Source organism: Melozone crissalis, unplaced genomic scaffold (assembly GCF_028551555.1).
Source record: "Melozone crissalis strain CALT ecotype California unplaced genomic scaffold, PUWL_Pcris_2 ptg000244c_1, whole genome shotgun sequence".
NCBI lineage: Eukaryota > Metazoa > Chordata > Aves > Passeriformes > Passerellidae > Melozone > Melozone crissalis.
Window position 1 is genome coordinate 256365 of NW_026536003.1, and position 27311 is coordinate 283675.

General features: G+C 51.4%; 1 protein-coding gene and 1 pseudogene across 1 annotated transcript; both read left to right on the forward strand.

Annotated features, from left to right (window-relative positions):
- The window catches only part of LOC128949489 (serine/threonine-protein kinase PAK 3-like), a 162284-nt pseudogene extending 144624 nt beyond the window's left edge, over window positions 1-17660 (forward strand).
- On the forward strand, window positions 9218-11313 carry LOC128949500 (SLA class II histocompatibility antigen, DQ haplotype D beta chain-like). The gene is made up of 3 exons (XM_054294354.1): window positions 9218-9354; window positions 9822-10091; window positions 11039-11313. Exons 1-3 carry the CDS (start codon window positions 9270-9272, stop codon window positions 11311-11313), a joined length of 630 nt encoding a protein of 209 aa, XP_054150329.1. The 5' UTR covers window positions 9218-9269.
- Window positions 17661-27311: the final 9651 nt, after the last annotated feature.

Here is a 27311-nt window from a genome sequence, read left to right on the forward strand (position 1 = left end):
CTCGGTGTAATCTAATACGAACGGGTGCACAGAAGCCAATTGCCCGTCTGGTCCCATAATTTGTACAATGCTCCTTGATTGCTTGGCCAGTTGGAGACCCCCTACACCTTGGATGGTTCCAGCTGTGTTTTGCAAGCCCCAATGTGACGGCCACTCCCGAGAGGGAATTATTGTCACATCTGCCCCTGTGTCCCACAGACCCCTCACTATTTCTCGATCTCCCCCTAAAGAAAGTTGACAAGTTAGTCGGTGTTTCTCCCTCCCCACTACCTGTGCCCAGGCCACAGTTGGAGGCAATGTATCTTGGATGATCTTTGCCAGTGCGTCTCCTCCGGCACTGGAATGGCCTGGGCAATAATCTGACCTTTGGGGAGGAAGAGTGGGGGTCGGACACAGTACAGCCCCACCGCGAAACGGTCCCGGTCTGTAGTAACCAGCCCCAGGACGATGTGAAGGTCACGCGGTGTGTGCTTTGTATCACCGACAATGGTCCACCTGCATCGTCCTAATTTCCTCCAGCGACCGAGATGTTGCAGATCGGCAGACACCAGCTGAAAATTGCTGTTGGGAAGATAGATTTCCCTAGTTAGCTGCAGCCTGTAAGGGGAAGCAGAAGACAAGGTGGTAAGAACAGGTTTAGGCTTCAACTCACAGGTGCTAAATGTCAAATCTGATAATAGATAAGTCAAATCCGGTAGCGTGTATTGCGGCTCTCCCTTTACTCCTCCCTCCCCGCTGATGTTAATTGGCCCGCCTTATTTTTGTCCTGGCGCAGGGAGGGGCTGCACTCATAAGTTAGTTGTTTTGTTCGCTACCTCCCCATCCTTTTTTCTGAACTCAAGAAACCTTTGCTGCAGGGGACATTGCGGCATCCAGTGCCCCATCTTGCCACAGAGATGACAAGGATGGGTTGCCGTCATCCTCCTGCTGGAACCCAGTGTTAAGGGTCCGTTCACGGCAGCAGCTTCGGCTTCAGGGCATTCGATGAACAGAAACTCTGCAAAAGCCACTGATGTTCTCTTGGGGCACATCTTCGGATCCTGAAGGGGAACCTTCCTCGCACAGACTTCTATCATTTGTTCGACTGTGGGTCGAGGGCTCAGGGAGAGAGACCGGATGGCCCCCCTGCATGCCACATCGGCATTCAGGTAGGCCATCAGCCTCAGAACCTCCTCTCTCTCCCGCTCTCCCGGAACCTGAGCCCCTACAAACCGATACAGTCTTTCAACAAACGTGAGATAAGGCTCCTGTGTGCCCTGATTCACCTCTTCCACTTCTAGCTGTGATGTGGCGGAGGGGAGCTTGTAAAAAGCCCGCTCTGTGGCCTTGCAGGTTTCCAATAGCTGAGCAGAGAACAAAACCTTTGCCTGCACCGCCCTGCTTGCCCAAGCCCCGGTGCCCACCAGATGGTCCATGGATAGTACCAAGCTGTCCACATCGTGAGACATGGCCTGGCTCCCCCAGAGCACTGGGAGAACCTCCACAATCTCCCTCCCCCACTCTGCCACCCAGACCCTAAACTCCATGGGCCCAAAAAGGCTAGAGAAGAGAGCCCTCAGGTCCGCCAGGACCAGATCTCCTGGAGCAAGGACCAAGCGAAGGAGACCCCGGAAATACTCCGATTCCCAGGAGAACTCCCTCTGGGCCTTGCACAGTTCCTTGATCTAGGCCTGTACAAGCGGCACCCATTGGGCCTGAGAACTCCCCTCCCCGCTGAGGCGGTATGTAACCGGGGCAGCTTCCAATAAAGGTGCTTGTCCTGGCTTCTGGTCATCCACCCCCCCTCCCCCTCTCCCCCAGAACACAAAGCGTGGGAACCGGAAGGAGGATCGTGGGAACCGGAAAGGAGGGAGGCTGAGGCGGGGCTTGGCACTTGGGAGGGGCACTGGCTTGTGCCTGGCAAGTTGGTTTTCTCCGCCTCCGGGGTGGAGTTCGGAGGTGGGGTGGAATAGGGGGGAGGATTTAGGGAGGAGTTTGCGGGAGGCGGAGCCATGGGCAGAGTAGGGGGAGGAGCAGGGGGAGGAACGGAGGGAGGGGAAACAGGAGAAGGGGATAGATCAAGGGAAGGATTGTGGGAGGGAGAAGGGGTCGTGGTGGGAAAAACCACGAGGTCTCCACCATTTTGTGCTCCCTGTGAGCCATCTTGAGCCAGTTTATCGAATCTGACAAACTTAGGAGTGGCAACTGGGGACTTAGGGAGAGGGGCAGAGGGATAGGGAGGAGGGCTCCGAAGAGACTGGCCAGGACTCTTCGGAGGAGGTGGCCGAGCTGGTCGAGAGGGAGCAGGGGCAAGGTGAACCCCCTGCTTCTTGTTGGCCTTAAGAATCCCTCCCGAGGGCTCCTGCCTGAGGGAAGAGGGTGAGGAATGAGGGATAGGAACACAACAACCGGGAGAACTGGGGACCAAACTTAAACGCCATGGACTTTCCTTCAGTTCCCCGGGCGGTCGGAGTGAGGTTAACACTCTGCCCACCCAGTATGCCACGATAGATAATTGGGTTTCCCCAATTATCGGCCGCCTGCTCTAATTTTGCTACAACAGCTGCCCAAAACCATGGCTCCTTCGCAATTTCTGGGGAAACCTCGGGGAACTGAGAAAATACCCACTTAATTAACATTTTCAACTCCTTTTCGGGGGCTTGAGACCCTCCCCCAAGCAACAAACCCTTAACAACACAGTAGACTCTCGTTTGAGTCCTGCTCAGACCTGCACCCATGGTCTAACCTCTAAGAAGCACTAGACAATGCTACCTTAAAGGGATCTAGAACTCTTGATGTTGCACTCCACCCACCCAGGAAAACGAAAACTAAAACACTTAGGTACACGCCACTGGCCCCTGCTCCCCTCGCTGTCCCCAAGTCTGGGGTTTCAACTTGAGGAAAGGAAGGATATTGGGCAGTGAGGTCTGGCCCCAAGTCTGGGGATTCAGACCCCACGGGAAAGGAAAAATAAAAAACGAGGGGGAGAGGGCTGTCCTCAAAAGACTGGGGCTCCGCCGGGGCTCCCAGGGAGACTGCGACCAGTACCGCCCACGCTGAAAGCCGCGGCGACCCCGCCCCGTGCCAAAACCGCGCAAAAAGTGGGGGGGGAGGGGGGGGGGGCAGCGCGCCATGCGGTGGGGGAGGTGGATGACCGCGCCATGCCGACCCGCGCGGAAAAGCCGACCCGCGCTGAAATACCCGCAGCAGCCGCTCGGCGCCGCGCCGAGAGAGCCCGAAGCCTGCCCCAGCACCGCTGTACAGGGAAACCGCGAGCACGAAAAGCAGCAGAGGGCTCCGTGGCACAGCGGGCGGAGTCTGCCAGGCTTCCCACGGCGCACGAAAAGCGGCAGAGCCGTGCGCGCGAAAAGCGGAAATGGCAGCATCCGCCGGGCTTCCCGCAGCACGTGATCGCCACGCGGGAGCTGAAACCGCTTGGGATTTCAGCCCTCTTGGGAAAAGGGTAGGGAGTGGTCCCCAGAGCAGGACATAAACTCCAAGGGGGGGTTAAAAAGGCAGGGGGGAAACCACCAAGTCTGGGGCTTACCTGACCCAGCGGCGGCACAAAAGAAAACCCGGGCGAGTGGCTCTCGTCTTCTGAAGTCCTCCACGGGTGCGGGGAGTTCCGACTTCGGGTCCCCCAGGAGCGCTACCCCTAAAACAGAGTCTGCGGCAACTGAGGGTAGTCTGGTGGCCAGTGGACTCTAAGGAATCCATCCGTGGGGTTTGTCGGTCCAAACGGCTAGGCGTCCGGCCGTAATCCAGGCCCCAGCGTTGGACGCCAAACTGCAGCAAGGTGCGGCCTTAAAGTCAGGTGTCCAGCTAGCAGGAGGGCAGCCAACACCCAGCTGCAAATGTGGGAGCACCTCTCGGTGTCAGAAGGCTTTGGGCTGTGCTCACAGCGGATGGAATTGCTGCTGGCCGACGAGAGTAAAGAGTCTGGACACTCTTTACTTGGGGACTTGTCAGATTTATTGTCAACCAGGGAGTGACAGACACCCAGGTGTTGAATCTAATGTGTCTACCATCATGTGACCAAGAACAAAGAGTGCAACAGGGTTATAAAGGGGAGGAGGGATCCCAGGGAGGGGTTTACAAAGGACCAATAGGGGAAGGTAGGGGAGTGAACTTAGGATAACGGACATGAGGAAAAACCCAATAGAAACAATGTAAAGGAGGGGCCCCAGAGCCACAGCCAATCAAGTCTCCCTAAGCACAGAAGATTCTGGCAAACGAGGAGGAGTGGGGAGTGATTGACTGGGCCCAGGGAGGAGAACACATTCACATATAAGGAAACACAGAGGAGGGGAAATCATATAACAGAGAGGATTGACATAAACTGTGGCGGGAGTAACCAAGGTAACCAAATGACAGACAATAACATGGTGGGAGTTGCCATGGGAACATAATAATTGACAAAGCTAAGGCGGGAAAAACTGGGAGGGCAGAACCATTACAGAAAATGGGGGAACAATACAGAAAATGGGGGAGCAATTAAACAAACTAACAGAACACACTACAACAAGAGATTGCTACAGAATTAGGATTATCAAAATGTTGGATTTGTGGAGGTCTAAAAACGGCTGAAAGATGGCCGTGGAAAGGTGAGAGCTTAGCTCCAGAGCAGTTTTTAAAATGGAACCATACCCAAATTTCTGGAACATTGAAGAGACCTGAAGGATGGATTTTAAGCCATCAAGTAATTGGAATCATTTGTATAACTCAAGAAGGAAGGAAATTTATTAAAATAGTAGGGCATACTCCTTGTAAATCCACACTGGTGGTTAATATGGATAATCGTTCAAAAATCTGGCGACCTGAAAACCCCGTTGGATATTGGGGACCAGTAAAAGAAATAAATTGTGAATGGGATGAACAGATTAATTTATGCTGGTACAGAAGTCCTGGAGTTAACCCCCACCAATCCATCGACAGCCTGAGGTCTTATTGGGAACAACCGGAGAAAACTGATAAGAAATGGAAACCCTCAGATGGGATATATTGGATTTGTGAGCAAAGAGTATACAGTGTGTTACCTCAAAAATGGGGAGGAACCTGTACTTTGGGAGTAATACAACCCTCCTTCTTTGTTCTACTGAGGTCTAGGAGCAATGTGCTAGGAACTCCACTGTATGAAACCCTGCAGTGGAATAAAGGAGATTTGAATTTAATTTTTCCAACAGCAAGAAGGAATCAAAAATGGGAGGAGGAGGAATGGCCTGCAGAACAAATTATAGCATATTATGACCCAGCAACATGGGCTCAGGATGGGTCATGGGGATATAGGACCCCAATTTACCTGTTGAATAAATTAATAAGGCTCCAAGCACTAGTGGAAGTGGTGTCAAATCACACCTCTGATGCTTTAAAAATGTTGGCCAGGCAATATACACAAATGCGGGCGTTTGTATACCAAAACAGGATCGCCCTAGACTATCTGTTAGCAAAAGAAGGAGGAGCTTGTGGAAGATTTAATGAATTTAAGTGCTGTGTAGAAATTGATGATTATGGGGAAGCTATCACAAAACTTGTAGAGGAAATTAAAAGAGCAGCTCATGTGCCACTACAAAAGTGGAATTCAATCTTGAAAGCAGATTGGTGGGGTAACCTCTTTGGAAGTGTTTGGAGAAAAAAGAGTTCATGTTGTTATGCTCAATTCTGGGACTTCTGTTTCTGCCTTGTATGATTTTGTGTTTTATTAGGCTAATTCACTCAGTGATTCAAAAGATGCAGATTACAACGTCTCTAGATTCAGAATCAGCAGAAAAAGCAAAACCAAGATCTATAATGGTACTAAAAGCTAAATTGACCCCTGTTAAAGAACAAGGACCTAAAAAGATAGAAATAGACCAGGAAATGCTAACTAAACTTGAAAGAGAGTGTGAAAGACTAGAAGCAGTAATAGAAATGCTGGAAAAGTTTGAAGATGAAAGGAGACAACGAGGAAACCAAAATTCTGAAAAATATAAAAGATATCAGGGCACAGCTTTTTAAATACAGCACAAATCATAATGATCAAAAAGAGAAATGGGGGATGATAAATAGGTATGATTCATGCTGATAAAAATTGAAACAGTAATCAATATTGATGCAGTAATTAATATTTGAGAATAATAAAATAGTTAATAGTTAAAAGTTGTAATGCCAAGGAGGAGAGGGAGAGGAGGGGCTCCACCCCCCCTTCCCAGCAGATGTTTTTCAAGGACCACAGGAAAGAAGCTGAAGCTACAGTTGCTAACAATGAGCAAGAACCTGGTTGGGTCCCAAGAAAATGCTAATTATAAGGGATTTATTGCCTTGATATGTAGATGCAGTGATACATTAGTCTTGGCCTACATTGTACTGGCTTGGTGCGCATGTGTAACCCAAAGGGGAATTAAAGGACAATGAAAAAGACTATAGGGCCTTCATCAGTGACGACCCCCAAAGACTTGTGCGACCACCAAACCAAGTGGTGGCGCATGCATGGTAAAGGTGGTGAGGAAGGCGGAGACAGAAAAGTGACGAACCAAAAATAGGAGGAGATGGCGTTTGCATATGGCATATAAGGGGTGACTTTCACTTGGCAAGGTTGTACGTGAAGTGGCAAGGGTCATTGAACCCTGCCCTCCGTACCCCACGGTTGTTTTTGCTTATGTGCTATTATTTGAACCAAATTATCCCTTATTTATATATTTTCTAAACTATTTAATTAAAATTGCTGCTACCTTAAATATTGTTTGGTTTTTTATTATGATGGGATAATTGGGCAAACATAACACCTGCAAGGCCAGAAGGACACCCGTCAGGGCTGGGCTGGCTGCTGAGAATGCCTCGGGCAGGAGGATCCTCCAGCAACGAGCCCAGAGCCACTCTGGGCACTGAGGCCTCTGTGTCCCACAGCAACGGGAACACCACGGGGACGTGGCGCTGTTCCTGTGACATCCCAGCAGCAGCTCACGCAGAAACTGCCTGGAAGGTTCTCCTATGTCACAAAGGAGCACAAAGAACCCTCCCAGGGCACAGTCTATGGCCCAAAGGGTGCAAGAGGAACTCGGAAAATGCAGCAAACAAGGACACCCCATAGCCCAGCCTGAACACTGACGAGGAACAAGGACGGCACCAAACCAAAGGAAACGTGACCTTTAGTCACTGATACTTCTGACTAAAAGCAGCAAGCCTTGTCCCATCTGGGATCTTTGTTCTAGTTCTAAAAACAAGCAAGGTTCCCAACTCTAAATACACAGAAGGCAGAACTGGGGAGGAGGTGGGATTAGGAAGGAGGAGGAGGAGGAGGAGGAGGAGGGAGAGAGGAAAAGGAGGAGCAGGAAGAGGAGGAGCAGGAGCAGGAACAGGAGGAACAGGAGGTTCCAGTGCCCCCTGTGGCCGCAGCCACGGGACCATCGCCCCCAGCTCCTCCTGCAGGTGAGCGAGGAGGGGGAGCTCGTCCCAAATCCATTGGGGGGTCCCTGAGAGGGTTTTTTATTGGGGTGTGTTTGGAGCTCGCAGATTGTGAAATTGACCTCAAATATCATCTGGTGTCTCTGGGAGGTTTTTTTCTCTGTGTGGGTAGGTTTGGATCTTGCAGGACCCCAAAGCTGAGCCCCTTGTAGGATCTTTGGGGGCCCACGTGGCCATTGCCCCATATGGGCAGGGGAGGACATTGGTCCTGGGGACCCCTGGGAGAGCAGAGGAGGGGAACCCCTGGGACCCCCAGAGTGGGGAGAGCAGAGAGGGGCGATCCCAGAGCTGGGGGACCCCGGCAGACTGGAAAGGGGGGGAGCCTGGAGAGGAGGGACCCCTGGGATCCCTGGGATCTCAAAGCAGAGTATCGGGGGAGAAGGGACCCCATGGAACCCCAAAAGCCCCTGGATCATCCCTAAGCAGGACGCCGGAGAATGGAGAACCCCTGGAACCATTGGACCCCTGTGATCCTAAGGAAAGGAAACCTCTGGAACCCCAAAAGTGGAGAGATCTTCAATAGGGAACTCCTGGGAGAGTTTTTTTCGGGCTGAATCTTGATATGTGGAGCTTTTCATGGACACAAGACTCCTGCTGAGTTCCAGAGATGGACCTGGCCAGGAGGAGCCTCTACTCCAAGGCGCTCCCACCTTGGTTTCCCCCAAACCAGGGTTTGTCATTCCCAAGCTGTGGCCAGATGGAGGAGGAGGAAAAGCCCCAGAAATCCCTCACAATGAGGGGCTGCAAACCCAGCCCAGGGAGGTGTGGGGAGGAAAGAGCCGCCCTGAGCCAGGAAGGTGGCCGGAGATGCAGCCAGAGCTCAGAGCTGGTGGAGCCTCATGGCAGGGAGAAGTCCCACAAGTGCTTGGAATGAGGGAAGGGTTTCAGCTCCAGCTCCACCCTGATGGAACACCTGAACATGCACACTGGGGAGAGGCCCTGGGAGTGTGGGGAATGTGGGAAGAGCTTCAGAGGGACCTCCGACCTCAGCAAGCACCACAAGATCCACACTGGGGAATGGCCCTAGGAGTGCTTGAAATGTCAGAAGAGCTTCAGGTGGGATTCAGAGATCGTCACTCACCAGCACTTCCACACCAGGGAAAGGCCCTGTGAGTGTCCCGAGTGTGGGAAGAGCTTTGTGCTCTGCTCCAGCACCATCCCCCATGGGAGGATCCGCGCTGGATGATCCCGGTGACCCCCGTTGGGCAGAGCCCTGGTGACCCCTGTTCTGGGTGATCCGTGTTGGGTAGGGGGAAGGTGTTGGAGAGATTTCTTTCCCTTCTCCTTGTGCTGCTGTGATTTGGTTGGTAATAAATTCCCTCCGTGTGTCCAGGCCGGATCTGTTGTGCCCGTGAGGGATTTGCTGCGTGATCTCTCCCGGTCCTTGTCCCCACGGAGGAACCCTCGGTTCCATTTTCTGTCCCTGTGCGGCTGCGCAGGGCAGGGACAGAGCGGCTCTGGGGGTGCCTGACATCGGGCCAGCGTCACCGCTCGCCACGGGCAGCCCTGAGATGCCGCGCACCTGGGCACGCATTGCTGGGCTCACCTGAGCTCCCACCTGCCCAGCGCCCCAAGGTTCCCCCTGCCCAAAAAACCCCCAGCCCGGGGCTGCAGCGTCCCGGAAAGGCCTCAGCCAATGGCAGCGCAGGCAGGAGGCAGCTTAGCCAATGAGCGGTCGGGGCGTTGGATTGCCTCATCGGTTGCCGGGCAGAGCCCGTGGCCGATCGCTGCCCAGAAGCGGCGGCAGCCAATGAGAGCGCGCGGCGCTGCCGAGCCCGCCCTGCTCCGGACGGGCGCTCCCAGCGCAGCGCGGCTGCTTTGGGGCTGCTGCTCCCTGCCCGGCCCCGGCCATGGGGCGAGGGGCGGCAGCTGGGGCCCTGCTGGTGGCACTGGTGGTGCTGGGAGCCCCCCCGGCTGCGGGCGCGGAGCTCTCGGGTGAGCGGGGGGCGGGAGGCGCTGGGACACGGGGGAAAATGGGTAAAAGGGGGCGAAGAGGTGAGCCCGGAATGGAGGGGGAGGAAGAGGGGATCCCCCAAAGGGAGAGCGGGAGGGGCTTAGGGGTGGTGGGAGGAGAGGGAGCGGTGGGAGAGTGTGGGGAAGGGGGGAAAAGGGGACGGGGGAACCCCAAAACTGAGCGGGAGGGGGCTGGAGATTGAGGGATTTGTGGGAAAATGGGGAAATGGGACCCCAAAAGTGATTTTGGGAGCGGCCGGAGGTGGGAGGGGAGAGGATGTGGAAGGGGAAATGAGGGAAGGGCGGCAAAGAGGAAGCGGCAGCGCGGGCAGGAGGGTCCCATGGCGGCCGTGGGGCACAGGGGGTGCGGAGTGGGGATCCGGGTGGCCCCCGTAGCTCTGGGGATGCTGCTCGGGGGGCGCCCCCTGAGCTGTGTCCTGCACACACAGGGGTGTTTCAGCTCATGTTTAAGTGCGAGTGTTACTTCATTAACGGCACGGAGAAGGTGAGGTTCGTGGAGAGGTACATCTACAACCGGGAGCAGTTCGTGATGTTTGACAGCGACGTGGGGCTGCACGTGGGGTTCGCCCCCTGTGGGGAGAGGTTTGCCGGGAAGATGAACAGCGACCCGGCTAGACTGGAGTACGCACGGACTGCGCTGGACTGGTACTGCCGGTACAACTACGACTATTACACCCCGATCACTGTGGAGCGCCGAGGTGAGCGCGGGGCAGAGCGTGTCCCCTCGGGCCCTGCCCTGCCAATGACACTGGAGCCCCTCAAAACCTCCCTGGGAATCTCCCCAGAGCCCCCAGCCCTCCTTGTGCCCATCCCCGAGGCCTCCTGTCCCTTACCAGTCCCTCCCAATCGTCTCCAGTTCATTCCCAATCCCTCCCAGTTTATTCCCAGTCCCACCCAGCCACTCCAAATCAATTCCCAATCTATTCCAAGTTCACTCACAGTTCACTCTCAGACGTCCACCCTCTTTCCCAGTTGTGGTAGACAGGGAAAGGCGCTGCGGAAGATCTCGCGATGTCACGGAAAGCCAGGACCCTCAGATCCCCTTAGATAAGACCATCTGCTTCCCATAGATAAGAAACTAACATAGGAATGTAACCCGCTTAACCAAATTCCAGTAACTTTCCATCCCCTACCCAGTAACAGTCCACCTCTTACTAACCATAGAAGGTAAAGACAGACCCATGCTGACGTAGAGACCCCTTAGACTATAAAAACCCAAGAGACGAGATAATAAACGCCTTTTGACCGTCCATCACATTGACGTCTGCGTGTGTCATTGGCCCGAGTGGCCCTAGTGAGAGGGCTGCCGTGCTGTTCGGCTGAACCAGGTCGCCTGCCTTGCATCAGAAGGCAACACCCAGTGCGCCCCCATCCCCTCCCACCTCTCGCAGTGCCACCCAACTCCCTCCCAGTCCCTCCCACTCCCTCCCAACACATTCCCAGTCCATCCGAGCCCATCCCCAGTCCCTCCCACCACTTTCCCCTGGCCATTCCTTGTCACTTCCAGTCACTCCCAATCGCTCCCAGTCCCTTCCCAGTCCATTCCAGTCTATCCCAGTCCCTCTCCAGCCCAGCCCTCCCCTCTCTCTCCCAGTGCCCCCCAGCTGATCCCAGTGTGTCCCCGCTCTCTCTCTGTCTCTCCCAGTGCCCCCCAGCGTGTCCATCTCGCTGGTGCCCCCCTCGAGCTCCCAGCCCGGCCCCGGCCGCCTGCTCTGCTCCGTGATGGATTTCTACCCTGCTGCCATCCAGGTGAGGTGGTTCCAGGGCCAGCAGGAGCTCTCGGAGCACGTGGTGGCCACCGACGTGGTCCCCAACGGGGACTGGACCTACCAGCTGCTGGTGCTGCTGGAAACCACCCCCCCCGGCGCGGGCTCAGCTACAGCTGCCAGGTGGAGCACGTCAGCCTGGAGCAGCCCCTGAGGAAGCACTGGGGTACGGGGGAGCCCCTGGGGGCGCTGGCAGAGCCGCTGGGCTGTGCTGGGAGCCACTGGGAGGGAGCTGGAGAGAGCCGGGCTGGAAGTGGGAGAGGGGCTGGGGGCTGGGAAGGGTTGGGAAGGGGTTTGGGGGATGCTGGGGAGGGTGGGATGGGCTGGGGGGGATCCTGGCGGGCACTGGGAGGGAGTTTGGGGGTGCTGGGTGTGACTGGGAGGGAGTTTGGGGGTGCTGGGTGTGACTGGGAGGGATCGCAGGGAGCGCCGAGGGGCTGGAAGGAGATCGGCGATGGCAAAGCGGGGCTCGCCATGAGCTCGGTTGTGCTGGGCACAGCCTGGGAGGGCTCTGGCTGAGTCCTGCTGGGGCTGCCGAGGGACTGCGAGAGGCTTTGGGGGTTCTGGGGCGCTGGGGGCAACTTGGAGGGGGCTGTGGGATGCTGAGAGGGACGGGAGGGGCTTTGGTGGCTCCTGGGCAGGACAAAAAGGGATCGTGGGGAGGTTTCAGGGGGCCCTGGCTGGGCCGGCGACCACAGGGATGGCTCTAGGAGGGGCTCGGGGTGTCGGTGAGAGGTTTTGGGGGTGCTGAGCCCTGCGGACCCCCCAGAGATGCCGCCGGACGCCGCCCCCATCAAGATATTGATGGGGATTGGGGGCTTCGTCTTGGGCTTCGTCTTCCTGGCGCTGGGGCTCGGCTTCTCCCTGCTCAAGAAGGTCAGGGCGGGTGCCGGGGGTGGCATCCCCGCCGTGGCGGAGCGTGTGCGCTCCCGCCGGGGCCCCCAGCCCGCTGTCACCCCCTTTTCTGTGCCCACAGAGCTCCTGAGCCGGCGGCGGCCGCAGCCCCTCCCCGTGGGCTCGGGCCCGGCCGGGACCCCCCGCTCCGTCCCCTCTCCGCTGATTTTGGGGGGTCCCGTGTCCCCCGCAGCCCTGCTGGCGCTCTGCCCCTGCCCAGTGCCTGCTCCCAGTGCTCCCAATAAAGCTTCCCAGTTGGCCCCTGGGCCATTTATTGGGGGGCGATGGGGAGGGATTTGGGGAGGGCGATGGGACGGATTTGGGCAAAGGGAGGGGGACAAAGGGTGGGGGCTGGGCCCGGGGGGAGGGGTCGCTGCCCGCAGATCCCGCAGTGCCCGGTGCGGGACGAGCTCCGTGCGCCGCTCCATCTCCATCCCCCGTGGGAGGATCCACGCTGGATAATCCCGGGTGACCCCCAGGGTCAGAGCCCCCCGTATTGGGAACACACCTGGCTGCGGGTTCCACATCTTCCTGGCCCCCCCGTGGACACCTCGATGAAGGCCGGGTGTCCCCGCTACTTTTCCTGTTTCTGCTCCTCTCCTCAACTCCCCCTTCTCTTCCCCGGGTTCAATCGCTCCCCCCGCCCTGCTCCTCCTCCCGCCTTCTTCCCCTCTTCTCTCTCACATCCCCCGACCCTTCCTCAATGGTTTCTTGAAGGGTCCAGTTCCATTTTTCCTTGGCTACAGCCCTGAGGGCTTTTCCAGCTGACTTCACTACTGCACTCTCAGACTGAGAGTGGGGAATCTTGGTGCTTGGTTTCCTCATTCCAGCTGCCTTTGACAGGGTTTGTTTCTGTCCTCAGTGATTTTGGCCTCTGCGCTCAGCTCAGCCCTGAGCAGGACCAGCGCAGCTCCATGGTGGGCACTGCTCACTGGATGGCCCCAGAAGTTGTGACCAGATCTCCTTATGGCCCCAAGGTGGACATCTGGGCCTTTGGCACTCTGACCATCGAGATGGTGGAAGAAGAACCTCCTTACTTCAGGGAAACGGCGGCCATGGTAAGAGGCAAATTCTGCAGTGGCTGCAGAGGCCTGTGAGCACAGGGGGACCCTGCACTGGGAGCAACAGCTGGAGGTTTCTGCACATGGGAAGGGAATTCCCAGAGGACTCCAGCCTCAACACAGAAGAATATTCTTCAGTCTCCAGCAACAATTTGCTTTGGGATGTATGCTGTTGCAGCTCATCTGGCTGTGGGGATGACCTGGAAATGTGAAGCAAGTGCATCCGGTCTAATGTTATCAGCTCTAATGTTATCTTGCAAGAAAACCCCACATCAACCCCACATCCCGCCCCCAAACCCAACAAGATTTCTGCAGCAGTTTCTAAAAGACATTTTGTGAGATGATTTCCCCCCTGATTCTTCTCACTGGGAAACTTGTTGAAAAAATGAAGATGATTGTTTAACATTTCCAAGGTCTAACTGATGTCTTTCCTAGTCTAAGCTACTTTCTCCGTGTCACCAAGCCTGAGCTTTCAGCATCACAAACCTCCTGTTTCTTGCCTGGCAGTTTCTGGGATGGGGCATCAGGAATGCATTTACTTGAGTGTCAGTGGCACTGCAGAGATGCACTTGATGTAAGAATCCTCTGAAATAACACAGGCAGACCACACTGACTCTGGAAAATGACCTGTAAAGCTGGTGTCCCCATTTGGAGAAGCAAAATGTGCTATTTCTGATGGAGGTTCCTACTGACAGAGTCAGCCAATGGAGCTGTCTCTCAAGGCGAGATCATTTGGATGTTGCAGTGGCTGTGGCAGCCCCAGGGTTTGGGTTTTTGGCTGGCATAGCAAAATGAGCTCTGAGCAGCATCTGTGGCAGGGAGGAAAGTGCCCCTGGAGATGGGGCTGAGGCCCCGGGGTGGATGTGAGCCCGTGTGGGTGTGAAGGGAGCTGGCAGAGCGCTGAGTTTGCTTTCCCTGCAGGCTCGCGCTCTGATCCGGCAGAACGGGACCCCGCAGCTGCAGGAGCCCCGGCGCCTGTCGGCTCTGCTGCGGGACTGCCTCGAGTGCAGCCTGGAGCTGGACGAGGAGCGGCGCTGGGCTGCCCAGGAGCTGCTGCAGCTGAGGGCCAGGGGCTGCAGGGGAAGCAGCAGCGCCAGGGAGGGGTTTTCTTGTGGGACCCCCTCCGACAGTCTCCAGTCTGGCTGCGTTCCACACACAGAGCAAGCAGAATCCTCGCCTGCTGTGGCTTGGCAGCTCCTTTGGAGCTCATCTGGGCCTGGTGCCCCACAGCGAGCAGGGACATCTTCAAGCAGCTCAGGGGGCCCAGAGCCCTGCCTGACCTGAGCTTGGATGGTTCCAGGGAGGAGGCACCTCCCACATCTCTGGGCACCTTCTGTCAGTGTTTCCCCACTCTGCTGGTTAAAAAATTCTTCCTTAGATCTAATCTGAGCCTGCTTCCCTCTCCTGAGTTTCAAAGCATTTCCCTTTGTCCTGTTGCAACAGAGCCTGTGAGGAACTTGACTCTGGAAAGTAACAGTTCATTTCTTCCCTTTTTATCCTTTGGGCAGCACCCATTTTTATCATCAGCCAAGCCTCTCTCCAGCCTGACCCCTCTGATCACTGCAGCGAAGCAACTGAGGGAGCAGTGGAGGAGATGAAGCCCTTGAGGACAGCTTTCAGTTACAGTAGTCAGGACAACTAGTTAGTTATGGTAGTTAGCACTGGTAGTTGGTTAGGGTAGTTAGCACTGGTGGTTAGTTATAGTAGTTAGGACAGCCTGTTTGTTATGGCAGTTTTTTCAATAAAAACTCTCTTAACCCTCAACTGCCTTGCCGTGTCCCTTCCTTCTCCCGCTGTGCCTCAGCTGCCCGGAGCAATGTGAGGGGAGAGCGGGCCCAGCCTGGCCCAGAGCTGAGCCCCAGCAGAGCCCTGGCAGAGCCCAGAGCAGCCTCGGCACCTGCAGAGTCAGCCTGGAAGGAGGCACTTGGAGCCTTCTCGGCTGCACCCGGCTCTTGGTTACAAACTGGGTGTGCTGGAAAATGCCACCGGCTCTGCACGAGGGCAGAAGGGGCCCGGGGAAGGCCCAAGTGCTCCATGCAAGGGAAAAACCTGCCCTGGGTTTGTTATAAATAACTGGGTAGTGTTGGCTTTTGCTATTAGGTATTGACTTCTGTAAAATATCCTTAATCACAACAATTTTGATAGAGTACAGTTTCTAATCACTTTTAACTGCTTTTGCTGTAGTATAATTTGTCAGCTTTTTGTGGCTAATGCCCTGGCCCCTGTGTAGCTCATATCCTCAGAACATCATTTATGGATGATATTTTAGTTTGTGGACAGCATGAAAAACATATATTATAGTTTTGGGTTTTGCAAAATATTAAAGTGGATGCCATGTGTTGTGCATTATAATGTTAACTATTTGCAGAAGTAGCTGTAGTTGTGAAATAAGAACTAATGCTTTTATTTTTGTAAATAACTGACAATAACATTTCAGAGATATTTGTGAAATAGCCAATGTTCATTTAAATACTTGTGGAAATAGCTAAAACCGTCTGCATGGTCAGATAACATTTAAGGAAGGGATGTGATGAGGAGCCCTGCCACTGACCCTTGTACTGTCAATAACTGTCACCTGCTGAAACCACAGAACAGGGGCCCTTGTGAGGGAGTGACACACAACCCTGAAAACAGCAATCCACAATTCCTGCACGTGCTCTAAAAAGGCAGGATGTGGGTCAAACTCACCTAAAGAATTCCTGGAACATGTAAACGAATTCAAAGAAATGTTTGAATATGTATAATCATTATGAATATGTATTTGAACAATACAATGGAAAAACTAGACAAGAAGAGTTGCTGTGGTTAACCGGTGTGCCTCTGGCCATCACCTAGCACCCAGCGCTGTTAGTGATTTGCCCCTTATTATTCCTTATTAAATTTTCAAAAATTCTAAAGAGCGAAGCTCATTTCTCACAAACCCAAGGTGCTCACCCCTTGATCTTCCCCCAAAGCCAGGATTTGTCAATCCTAACCTTTGTCTGGATGGAGGAGAAGGAGGCTGCAAGGAAAAGGAAGATGCACTGGTGTGGAGGCACATGGGAGTCTCAATCTCCCACCCGTGGGGGACTGGTCCCCAAGCAGAAGAACAGATTTCAAGGTTATGGTGAGAAGCTTGCTTCTCCTATAGATCTTTGCAGGCACATGCTGATTTATGGAAAGTTATGTTGCCCCATTGGCCTGTTGGCCTAATTACCCTAGTTCAACCCCTATTACCCATCTTTGGTTAGTCCCTAGAATGTTCTCCCTCTCTGTCCCTCCATTGGCTCTAATTTACTGCATTCCTCTGCCCATTTCCCTATTAGCTGACCCGACCCTTAACCCCTCCTTTGCACCATTTTCCCCCATATCCATTGGACCCTGACCCTCAGCTCCACCCTCACTAGCCCATATAAAAACCCCCTGTGCCCTCAGCTTGCACCCTGTCTTTGTCCCTGGGTCCTGCTCAGCTCTGTGCCCTGTTCCTGTACCAATAAACCCAGTTTGCTGCAGATCATACCCAGACCCATCCTGCCGACTTTGTCAGCTTTATAAAGCAGCCGTGAGCTTCGGGCTCCGGAGTGCCGGACGCTCCAAGGGCCTCGGCAGCGCCAGGACGCTCCAGGCTGGGACAGCCAGGCAGGGCAGGAGGAATCACTGCCCCTTTCCCCTCTCTGCTGCTCCATCTCCCAGCCCAGCATCGCTGCAGGACAGCCTCACTGCCAACGCCATCCTGCCAGGGATGGACTGGGGGGATCTCCTTCCCCTTCCCTCTGGCATGGAGGCAAATCCCATCTTCTCCTTGTCTGCCCTCCTTCTTCTCCTCATTCTGTCCTTCATCCATCCATGTTCCTTTCCCATTTCCTTCCTCCTTTGTTCCTTCTTGTTCTTTCCTCTCCTCCTGCCTTTTCCTTTGCCCTTCTCCCTGTCTCTCCCTCTCCTTGTCCTTCCTCCCCCAGGCACTGAGCTGTGGACAGAGACCAGGGAGAACAAATCCCTGCCACAGAACCTCGTGGAAGAGGCCATTTGGAACGGCTCCATGGTACAGGAATCCAACGGGGAGGAAGAGCTCCAGAGATCCCACACGTGGAGGGGCTGCAAACCCAGCCTGGGGAGCTGTGAGGAGGTAAAAGGGTAAAAGTTTCCCTGGGCTGGGAAAGGCGTGGGGAATGTGAGAAGAGCTTCAGGCAGAGCTCAGCCTGTTCCTCGTGACTGCAAAAATGGCGGTGCCGGACGCAGACATCCATGGGGCTGCAGAGATCCCCCTGCAGATCTATTTGGATGCAGAGATCCCCCCGCAGATCCATGGGGATGCAGAGATCCCCCTGCCGATCCATGGGGATGCAGAGATCCCCCTGCAGATCCATAGGGATGCAGAGATCCCCCTGCAGATCCACGGGGATGCAGAGATCCCCCTGCAGATCCATGGGTGTGCAGAGATCCCCCTGCAGCCCCCGGAGCAGCCACGCTGGAGCACGGCGATGCCTGAGAGGAGGCTGTGACCCCGCGGCCAGAGGGCCCCGCTGGAGCAGCCTGTCCTGGCAGGACTGACCCCGGGGCACAGTGACCCACGCTGCAGCACTTGGAGGGGGCTGTGCCCCGTGGGATGGACTCAGCTTGGAGAAATTCCTGGAGAAGTCTCCGGTGGGAGAGAGCCCAGGGTGCAGCAGGGGAATGACTCCTGTCCCTGAGCAGAGGGAGAAGCCCCGGGGCATGAACTGAGCCTGGCCCCATTCCCTGTCTGCGGCACTGCCGGGGTAGGAGGTGCAGCTGGAAGGAGGGAGGCGTGGGGGAAAGCTGGAATTAAGGATCTTCACTTACTTCTCATTATCCTGCTCTGAGTTTTAGGAGTTTTCTGTCAGAAATCTCTCCCATCTCCCACTCATCCACAGGGCTTTGGGGCGGTTTTCCCTTTTTGGGGGAAATCAAAGCGATGCAATGATGCTCCTAATTAGGGGCAGGAGAAGTGATGCTCCGGGGCTTCCCGCTGAGCCGGAGCCACCGGAGCCGCAGTGCCGGGAAAGCCGTGGCGGGAGGTGCGGAGAAGTTTGTTTGTGTTTTCAGCTCAATCCCCTCGGGCCCGGGCCCGTTCCAGGGCTGTTCCTCAGCTCCGGCTCTGCCCTCACGCAGCCCGGGGCGCCCTGAGAGCGCGGGGCGGGGCTGTGCCGTGTGCAGAGCCCGCCCCTGGCTGGGATTGGGCGATGGTGGCGTCAGTCGTGGTTTGGCGCGCTGATTGGTGGGAGCGGGGCGGAGCAGGGCCCCGGTGGCGGGCTGAGGGCGGCCGTGGCTGGGCAGCGGCGCCATTGTCGGAGCGTGTGTGCGGGTCCGTGAGCGGCTGCAGCAGCCGGAGCGCGGTGAGGCGGCGGCGGAGCTCGGAGGCGGCCGCAGCGCAGGTGGGAGCCGCGCTGGGTTGTGCGGGGGCTCGGGGCTGGCTGCGGGCCTCGGGGGCGGCAGGGGGCTCGGGCGGGTTCGTTGTGCCGTGTCCGGCCCGTGTTGCCGCTGGCGTGAGGGCGCTGCGGGAGCGGCTGCCCGCGGTCTCCTTGCGGCCGCTGCCTCGGCAGGAGCCGCTGGCGGAGCAGCGCTGGCTCGGCCCGGTTGCTGTGGCTGGGACAGAGGGGGCTGCCCCGTGCCCGGGGCTGTGCGGGGAAATTCCCGTGGCCGGAGGTTTCTGTGCGCAGAGGAGACAGAGGAGTCCTGTAAAAGTGACTTTATTGCTGAGCAGAGGGAGAGGCCGTGGGGCATTTGCCGTGCGCTCTCTGCCATTGTTGGAGTTCGCAGCCTCCTTTTTATCTTCATTTTCCCGGCCTCATCTCCCTCTCCATTTGCCCACTGGCTGAGGTACTTGGAAGGTTCAGACCTCCCGATCCGCCAACTACATGTCCGTGTTAATGTGCACCCCCACTTTTGTATAACAGCCGACCTTCACGGCTCTGTAAAGGCTTTGTTCTCCTGGAAGTTCAGGAATTTAGCGAGGGAGAGGCCGTCCTTCTAAGTGGTTACATTTAATGAAGCTGATGGTTTCGCCCTTTGCTTCCTTATCTACAAATCCCTGGCCCCTCACTCAGCTGCTGAATGAGCTGCACTCTCAAGGTGTGGAGCATGGTAAAAAGATGAGAGTTGCTGCAGCACATCAGAGGAGAAACAGCATTCTTTTAACCCATGATCTGCCAGGGAGCCACAAAACCGTGTCCCATTCCTGTCCTTTCGACGTTTGGCCTGGAGCATGAGGTGCTTTCTTGCTTCCTTTGTTATCTGTTTCACGACTTTTCCTTTGTCATCTCTTTGCCAACAGGAGTTTGAGTCATTTAATTTTCCACAAACCCCTATTTTTCTGCTAACAGATGATCTGATCCCATCCCATGGTTAAGTGTTGTGTTCCTCATTTCAGTGGATTGGTCGGCAGGAAGGTCAGGAGCTGGAGCTGTCTGGTTGGTTATTCTGAGCAGAGCTTGTAATTTAATGATGCCATTGAAATGAGAAATGGGTTCTGTGGCTCCTGATATGAATTGGTTCGAGTTCCCCGCGGCTGGTCCATGGTGTTGTAGGATTTGTTCTGCTGGCCGTTCATCTTTTCCCTGTTTTTGGCGGCTCTCTCCAGCCAGGGCTGCATCAATTGACTGCTTTTCTCTAATTAAATCATCAAATCCTTGGATTCCCAGCTGATTTCCCTGAATTTTTGGTAGCAAAAAATCCCCAGTGCTCTAATATACCCTATATAACACAGACAGTGACAGCACATGTTGGAGTGGGCTGAGGGCTGATTCCCCCCATTTGTTTATAGTGAAGTTTTCCCAACATTCTCCATTTGCTGTTTCCCTTTGCAGCTTCACCCGTTTGTGTTGCAGGGTCAGATATCCTCCCCCTGGGCTCTGCCTTGAGCTGGGCAAATTCCATCAGTGCCAGCAGGCAGAGCTTGGGGTGAGGGGCAGAGGGAATCAGCCCAATTCCTGCCCCAGGCAAGAGACCCAGGTGCATTGTCCACACTTTGCCCAGCAGTGTTCATTTGCATTTCTAAAGCTGCTCTGCAGGCTGCCTGGAATGAAGCTTCTCTTCCAGGGCAGCCATCTGGTGAGTCACATGTGGCCCCCCCCAGAATCTGCTTTTTTTTAAGAAGTATTAACTATTTAGGTGTTCAAAATATTACGGTTAAAGCTCTTCAGTTTTGCAAAAGCTACATAAAGGAGAACATGGAAAAACCCAGACCAAAAATTGATTCTCACACTTCTGTCCCAAACCTACCTGACAACATTAAGTGGGAATGTAATGAAAAAATTTTCTCGTGTTGTAATTTTGTCACTGAAACTGCAGGGAAAACAAAAACTCTCCAAGAATCTCTTTAGTGTTAGAGAGTCAAGGCATTCCTTCGTTCTGGCCTGGATGTGCAACAGAAATTATTTCTTTCACAAATAGACCAGCTGTGCAGAAAAAATCGTTCCATGCCATGTGAGTTTTACTCGATTTTTCCTAAACTTTATGTAGAACCAATCTAAATCCACTGCTTTAATGTTCCTTGCTTCCAAGTTGTGTAAGTTGTTAGCATTTGGTTTCCTGTTGGACCTGGATTCCTTCCCCTCTGATGTGTGAATTCGGTCTCCACACACTCCTGGATTTCCTTCTCAGCCTTTTCCAGCCCAGGTGTCTCCAGCTCTGCCGGGGGCAGTGTCTGGGGTAGCTGTTGGTTGCTGTTTGCTGCTGGGTATTCCCAGTCTGTTCAGGTGTTAAACTCATCTCCATTGATTGGTATGACACCCCTTAAATAAAATCTTTAAAATTCATTTCCTGTCAGAGGAAGGAGACCCAGAACACCAGTTGGTTCATCCAAGTCCGATTTATTGATCGAATATGGCGGGTTAAATATAGTTCTTAATAAGCTTCATACATATTGCAAAAGTTGATCTCAGGATTGGTTAGTTACATATCAGCAACTACACCTACTTCTACATTCTTGTGCTTATTCTTCTGTTACATTCTGCAGATATTCAGGACTAATCTCACCTCCCTTTCCTCATGTTGCAGCAAGGCCATCCGGCATTGTTGCCTGTCAGCAGTCACTGAATCAGAGACTGCTGACCTCCCTTTCAAGCTTAACCAGTGGCATTAAGTCAGTATGGCCTTTCTCAGCCAACCAACTCTTAATAAAATCCTCCACATTTCCCCCGTTTTCTTCTTGTGCAAGGAGACTAGTCTGCATTTTTGCTATCATATGGCTAACCATGTTTTGAATACAAGTAAAAATACAAGGCAAAATAAGCAAAAACATTAAGATCACACCCCGTAAGCCGATAGCATATGTCACAATGTTCCTTAGCCATGGTCCAAGCCCTAAGCCTTTAAGCCATTCGTCAATTCCTAAACCTTCTTCTTCTTTGAGATTGTGAAGTCCCTGTTGTAGTTCTTTTAACTTAGTATGAATGGACACCGAATGATCAGACAAATTCATACAACACATTCCCTCAAATTCTTCACATCCATGCCCTTGTGCTAAGAGCAAAAAGTCTACAGCAGCTCTATTTTTTTAAAACAGCATGGTTAACACTCTGCACATCTGCAGTTAACATGTCTAGAATTTGGGATGTCTCGTTCAGCTCAGTTTTTGCCCAGCACCCTAATTGCTTTGCTAAATTTATAGCCTTATTGGCAGATCCTCCTGGTAAAATAGTTGAAACTACTACTTGTCTGAATGTACCCCAAAACTTTGGATCTCCAATCTGGCTGCAGTCCAAGTCATGTATACTACGCTTTTTCCTGTTTGATGTTTGACTGAGCTGCATTAGCAAGGACACATTAGGATGAAACAAGGACAATTTTCCCAAATAACAGGGTCCACCCTGTGGCTTAGCTGGTACACCATTCCATGCCCTGTCTCCACAAATTAAAAATATTCCTGTAGGTAATTTCATTGGTGCCGTGATTTTTGTATTGTTACATTGATTGTAATACTGTGGAGAGAATTCACTCAAATTCAGGGATGAATCTAAGGTGGCCCATGTTTCTTTAGGTTGATTTAAATTTTGAACATCCAAGGGTTTGAAACTAAACTATCCTCCAGCTGTAGTGTTAGGCATACTGGCATTTGCACTTCCAAAAAGATCCAATTCCTCAGGAGGAGAATGCAAAAAGGTGTTAAGTGATTGGATTAGTAAGCATTGGCGATAGCCATCACTCTGACCTGCAGTATACCCTTGCTGCACTGGCAATGTGATGTTTGACATGTTAGACATACATAAAGTTCGATTACTTATTAAACTGCAAAATTCTCCAGGAGACCACACTGGAAGTCCTACCAAGCATGTTCGAAATGGATTAGTAATTCCTCCAAGACTAAGACAAAGCAATGATTGATTAATTTGATTAGCAAGTGTTACCCATAGATTTTCTCTTGGCTGACTGGAACGTGTTATCCCTATTACTTCACTCGCTACAGCATTGAGCAGTATAAAAACAAACCTCATTTTTCTTTCTGCTTTCTCTGTTTTTCCTTTCTTCGTTGTCTTTTCCCTGGTTTGTTAGAATGTCTATTGTAAGGCTGAGTCAATTTTTGAATACACTGATCTAATTCCAAATCAGCATCCTTGCTTACAGGTATAGCGTGAGGTAAGTTTAAAGGCAAATCAGCTTTACAGCGAGCTGCTATGATGCGTGAGGATGTAGTAATTTCAAGCTCCCTAAGTACTTGCTGTAATTTCCACCTTATATATGCTATGGCCACTTGTTCTGTACTCTCATAAAGTTTTAATCCTGACCTTCCTGGTAGACCAGTACTTTGCTCAAGAGCTCTATACCAGGAAGAATATCGAATCCACTTCCCAAAACAAGGTCTACACCATAAATTTGCTATTGTCTTTTGTGAGTACCAATAAATCTTATTACAACCTGCACAAAGCAAAGCTATCCATGCATAGCACTTATCAGCATCCCTTTTGCAAACATAACAAGGAAGTGAATGTAAGTAAGGACCAGTATAAAAATCTGTCTCTTCGACCCAATGCAACCAATTTAATGGTGGTGATTGCAAAGCCTCTTCACCTTTCTTACTATATAAGGCTAATAGTTCAAGCTCTTTCTTTAGCGCAAGGCGTATTTTATTTTGTCCCGAGGGTCCCACAACTGTAAAATTGTCCTAATCATAGAAAACTAATTAGCCTTATTTAGAAGAGGTTGTTCCCTTTCTAGCCTTCTTTTTCTAATCAGTTTTCAGTTTTGCTGCTCCTAATTTCACTGGTCCCGTCACTTTCAAACTTAATTTTTGTAATTTTTCAATGCAATGATCTAATGCTCTTTCAGGATTCCCCCTGAAGGGCCCTACAATCGAACGTTGCGTTAAAGGTACTAATTTTCTACACCTTACAGAGACTATACGTGATTTACTTTGAACCTCAATTCTATTTACAACACATTGTACTTCCCAATGATAATAAGCAAGAATTTTTTGTTCAGGAGACTCATAAAGATTTAAAGCTATATATGCATTTTGCCCTGTTTGTCTCCTTAATTCATCTTGCCAGTTTTTACCCCACGTGTGCTCGTGCTCACAAGTGTGACACCATAAATCCCATAATAATGATTGTTCTATCCAAAAAGTATTATCACAACCCCCACAACGTAAAGCTATCCAGGCAGCACAATGTGGATCATAACAGTCAAGGCAATGTTCCTTTGCTGGATTTGTTCAATAAAACCAATCAGCTCCTGGGCCGTCCGATAGTGACATGTCAGTGCTCTGTCCACCGCTTTCAAGTGTCCCTTCAACTATAACAGTAGTGATCGTAGGATTAGAAACAGTTTCTTCCCCAGTAGCTCCTTGTCCTCCTCTGTGAGACGGTCCACCAGAGGCTGCATCAAAAACAGGTTTAGTCCACTTAGCAGGCACCCACAAAGGTCCTGTAGGTGAAGAAACACAAAGATATCCCCGAGCCCAGTATAATACTTTTGCAGGTTTTTCCCATAATCCTGTAGTCGAGTTTTAATTTCCTGACCTGACCTTGGATGATGTTTAATCGCAGGAGGGGTATCATCTTCTCCAAAAATACATAAATGATTGATCACATACAGAACCTTAGCCAAACATGATTGTGGGTCTGTTAAGTCTTGATGCTTCTCAATATACTGTTTAAGGGTACCGTTTGCTCTTTCCACTATTGCCTGTCCAGCAGAAGAGTGTGGAATACCTGTCACATGCTTAATGGACCACCGATTTAAGAATTTCTGGACCCTAGCACACACATAAGCTCGACCATTATCCGTTTTGATGCTTCTTGGAACTCCCATAACAGCAAAGCAACTTAACAGGTGCCTAATAACATGTGTAGCTTTTTGTCCTGCCTGAGCCGTAGCCCATATGTAATGACTATATGTATCTACAGTGACATGCACGTACTTAACTTTACCAAATCTAGGTACCTGTGTAACATCCATTTGCCATTTTTCATTTATTTCCAAACCTCGAGGATTAACTCCCATGCCTAAACCTATTCCCTCATTATGATAACTACATATTGGACATGCTCTAACAATGGCTTTAGCTTCTGATAAACTCAGCTCAAAATGTTTTGCAAGCCCTCTTGCATTTTGATGATATCTGCTATGTGCTTCTCTGGCCAATGTATGCTTGTCAATAGGACAAGAGTTATCAATGGGTAAAGTAACCAATTTGTCTGCACGTTCATTCCCTTCTCCTAAACCTTCAGACCATTTATGGCTCCTAATATGAATCACAGAATACGCTGCACTTCTTTCTCGTAAAGCTTTCCTTAATTGTATCAATAGTTCATACAATCGTTTATTATTCACTTCCTTAATTGCTGCTTCCTCTATTCGCCTGGCTACTCCGGCAACATACATAGAGTATGTGACCACATTTAAAGGCTCCTGTAAATTAGACACTGCCCATACTACTGCCAACAATTCCAAAGTTTGTAAACTATCTGCAGGATCTGCTGTAAGAAGTTGATGCTTCCATTGTCCTTTTTCTTGCCAGGTGACAGCAGCACGCCTTGATTTCTTTCCCGCATCTGTAAAAGCTGTAATAGCTCCTTCTATAGGGCGTTCTTCTCTCAATGGTCGAGTAATCCAGTTCCATTCTGTCATCCATTGCAAAACTTTAGGCACTAATTTGCTGGTTTCTACTTTAGCAGATGATGCTAATAATGCTTCCTGCAAGTTCTTTGAATTAATCAAGTACGAGTCCAAAGTCTCTTTCTCCATAGGCAATCTAATGGTAGCAGGTTCTCGACCATCCACTTCAATAATTCTGAGACGCCCTTTTTTGACTAAAACAGCCAATTGTTCAATTTTTGAGAATATTGTTCTCTTATGTTGTAGTGATGGTGACAACCATTCCAGAACTCGTATCTCCCCCGTTTTTTTTTTTTTTTCTTTTTTTTTTTTTTTTTTTTTTTTTCCTGTTGTTGAGAGAGAGCACCAAGCAAATGGCAAGGACTATTCCAAATAGTAAGGTCAATAGGGCAGTCGAGTTGTCGACGAGACACATATCCCTGTTGTACACGATTACTAATTTGTTGCAAGGCAAGGTGGTGCTCCTTTGTCAGGTGTACAGGAGTAGTAGGATCAATACCCTTTAACAAAGGCCGCAGGGTTTCTAATAAATGATTTGGTATTCCCACAATAGGTTTTAACCACTGCAAATCTCCCAGCAACTTCTGTGCATCATGCAAAGTTTTAATGTCCAATTGTAATTCCAATTTTTGAGGTATTACTTTTTGATCCGTTAAAGTCCATCCCAGATATTTCCATGGTGTGGTGGTCTGAATTTTCTCAGCAGCAATAACAAGCGAATATGCTGAAAGAGTATCTCTAATACTGTCAATCTGCAGAGAGGAGAATGGTTGTTGCTGTGCAAGCAAAATGTCGTCCATGTAATGATATATTATAGTTGCTGGCCACTTACGACGTAGTGGCTGTAATGCAGCATCAACATAAAGCTGACACAACATCGGGGAATTCCGCATGCCTTGCGGAAGAGTCGTCCATTCAAATCTTTTATCTGGCTCTCCACGATTTATTGCCGGTAAAGTAAAAGCAAATCTCTTCATATCATCAGGATGCAGCCCAATAGTGAAAAAACTATCCTTTAGATCAATAATTAAAAGTGGCCAGTGTTCTGGGATCATAGCTGGATTTGGAAGACGAGGCTGTAAAGCACCCATAGGTTCCATTTGTTCATTTACAGCCCGTAAATCATGTATCAAACGATATTTCCCTGATTTCTTCTTGATAACAAAAATAGGTGTATTCCAAGGGCTCGTAGAAAGTCGTAAGTGTCCCTGTGAATATTGTTCCTTTACCAATTCTTGGGCATGCATAAGACTCTCCCCTTTTAATGGCCATTGCTTAACCATCACTGGTGTGTCCGGTTTCCAGGTGAGTGGAATGGGGAAAGTCCAAGCAATGGCAATTACCCTAAAGGGTGATGATTAGTTAACACCACTCCCAATTGTGTTAAAATGTCCCTTCCAATTAAACAAGAAACTGTAGGTGGTAATTGAACAACTGAAAACACAGCAGATACTTGTTAATCATCAATACACACTAACAAAAGTGGTGATCTACTTGCTAATGTAAATCCTCCTACTCCGGTGAGCATATTTGATGTTGGGAATAGAGGCCAATGTTGTGGCCATGCTTCTGGAGAAATAATGCTGGTATCTGTTCCTGTATCCAATAATCCATAAAGGGTTATGCTTTGATGTCCATGGGTAATTTCCACTTTTTGTTTTGGTCTATTTTGTAAATCCACAGTTAAAAGTGTAACACCAGTAGAGCCAAAACCCTTTTCATCCCGCGTTTGTCCAGTAAATGATGGTATACCAGATGTCATTTGTGATAGTGGTATTAATTGTGCAATGCGTTGTCCTTTTGTTATTTTAATAGGAGGATAAAGGGTGTAAACCATGATTTGTATTTCCCCTGTATAATCCGCATCGATAACACCAGGCAATACAAATAATCCCAGCGTAGTTATTGAAGAACGTCCTAATAACAATGCTCCACATCTTTATCCATTTAATATAAGAGGACCCTTTACTCCAGTTTGTATCCTCTCAGGCCGGTTCATCATTAGTGTGACGTCTACTGCTGCTGATAAGTCCAAATCGAGGCTCTCTGCTGTTGGTGGTTGCAGACAGGAGGTGACAGCGATGTTGCGTCGGCAGCTGGTGTCTCCGATGTCACGGCGGCTACTTGTATCTGGGCGCGTATG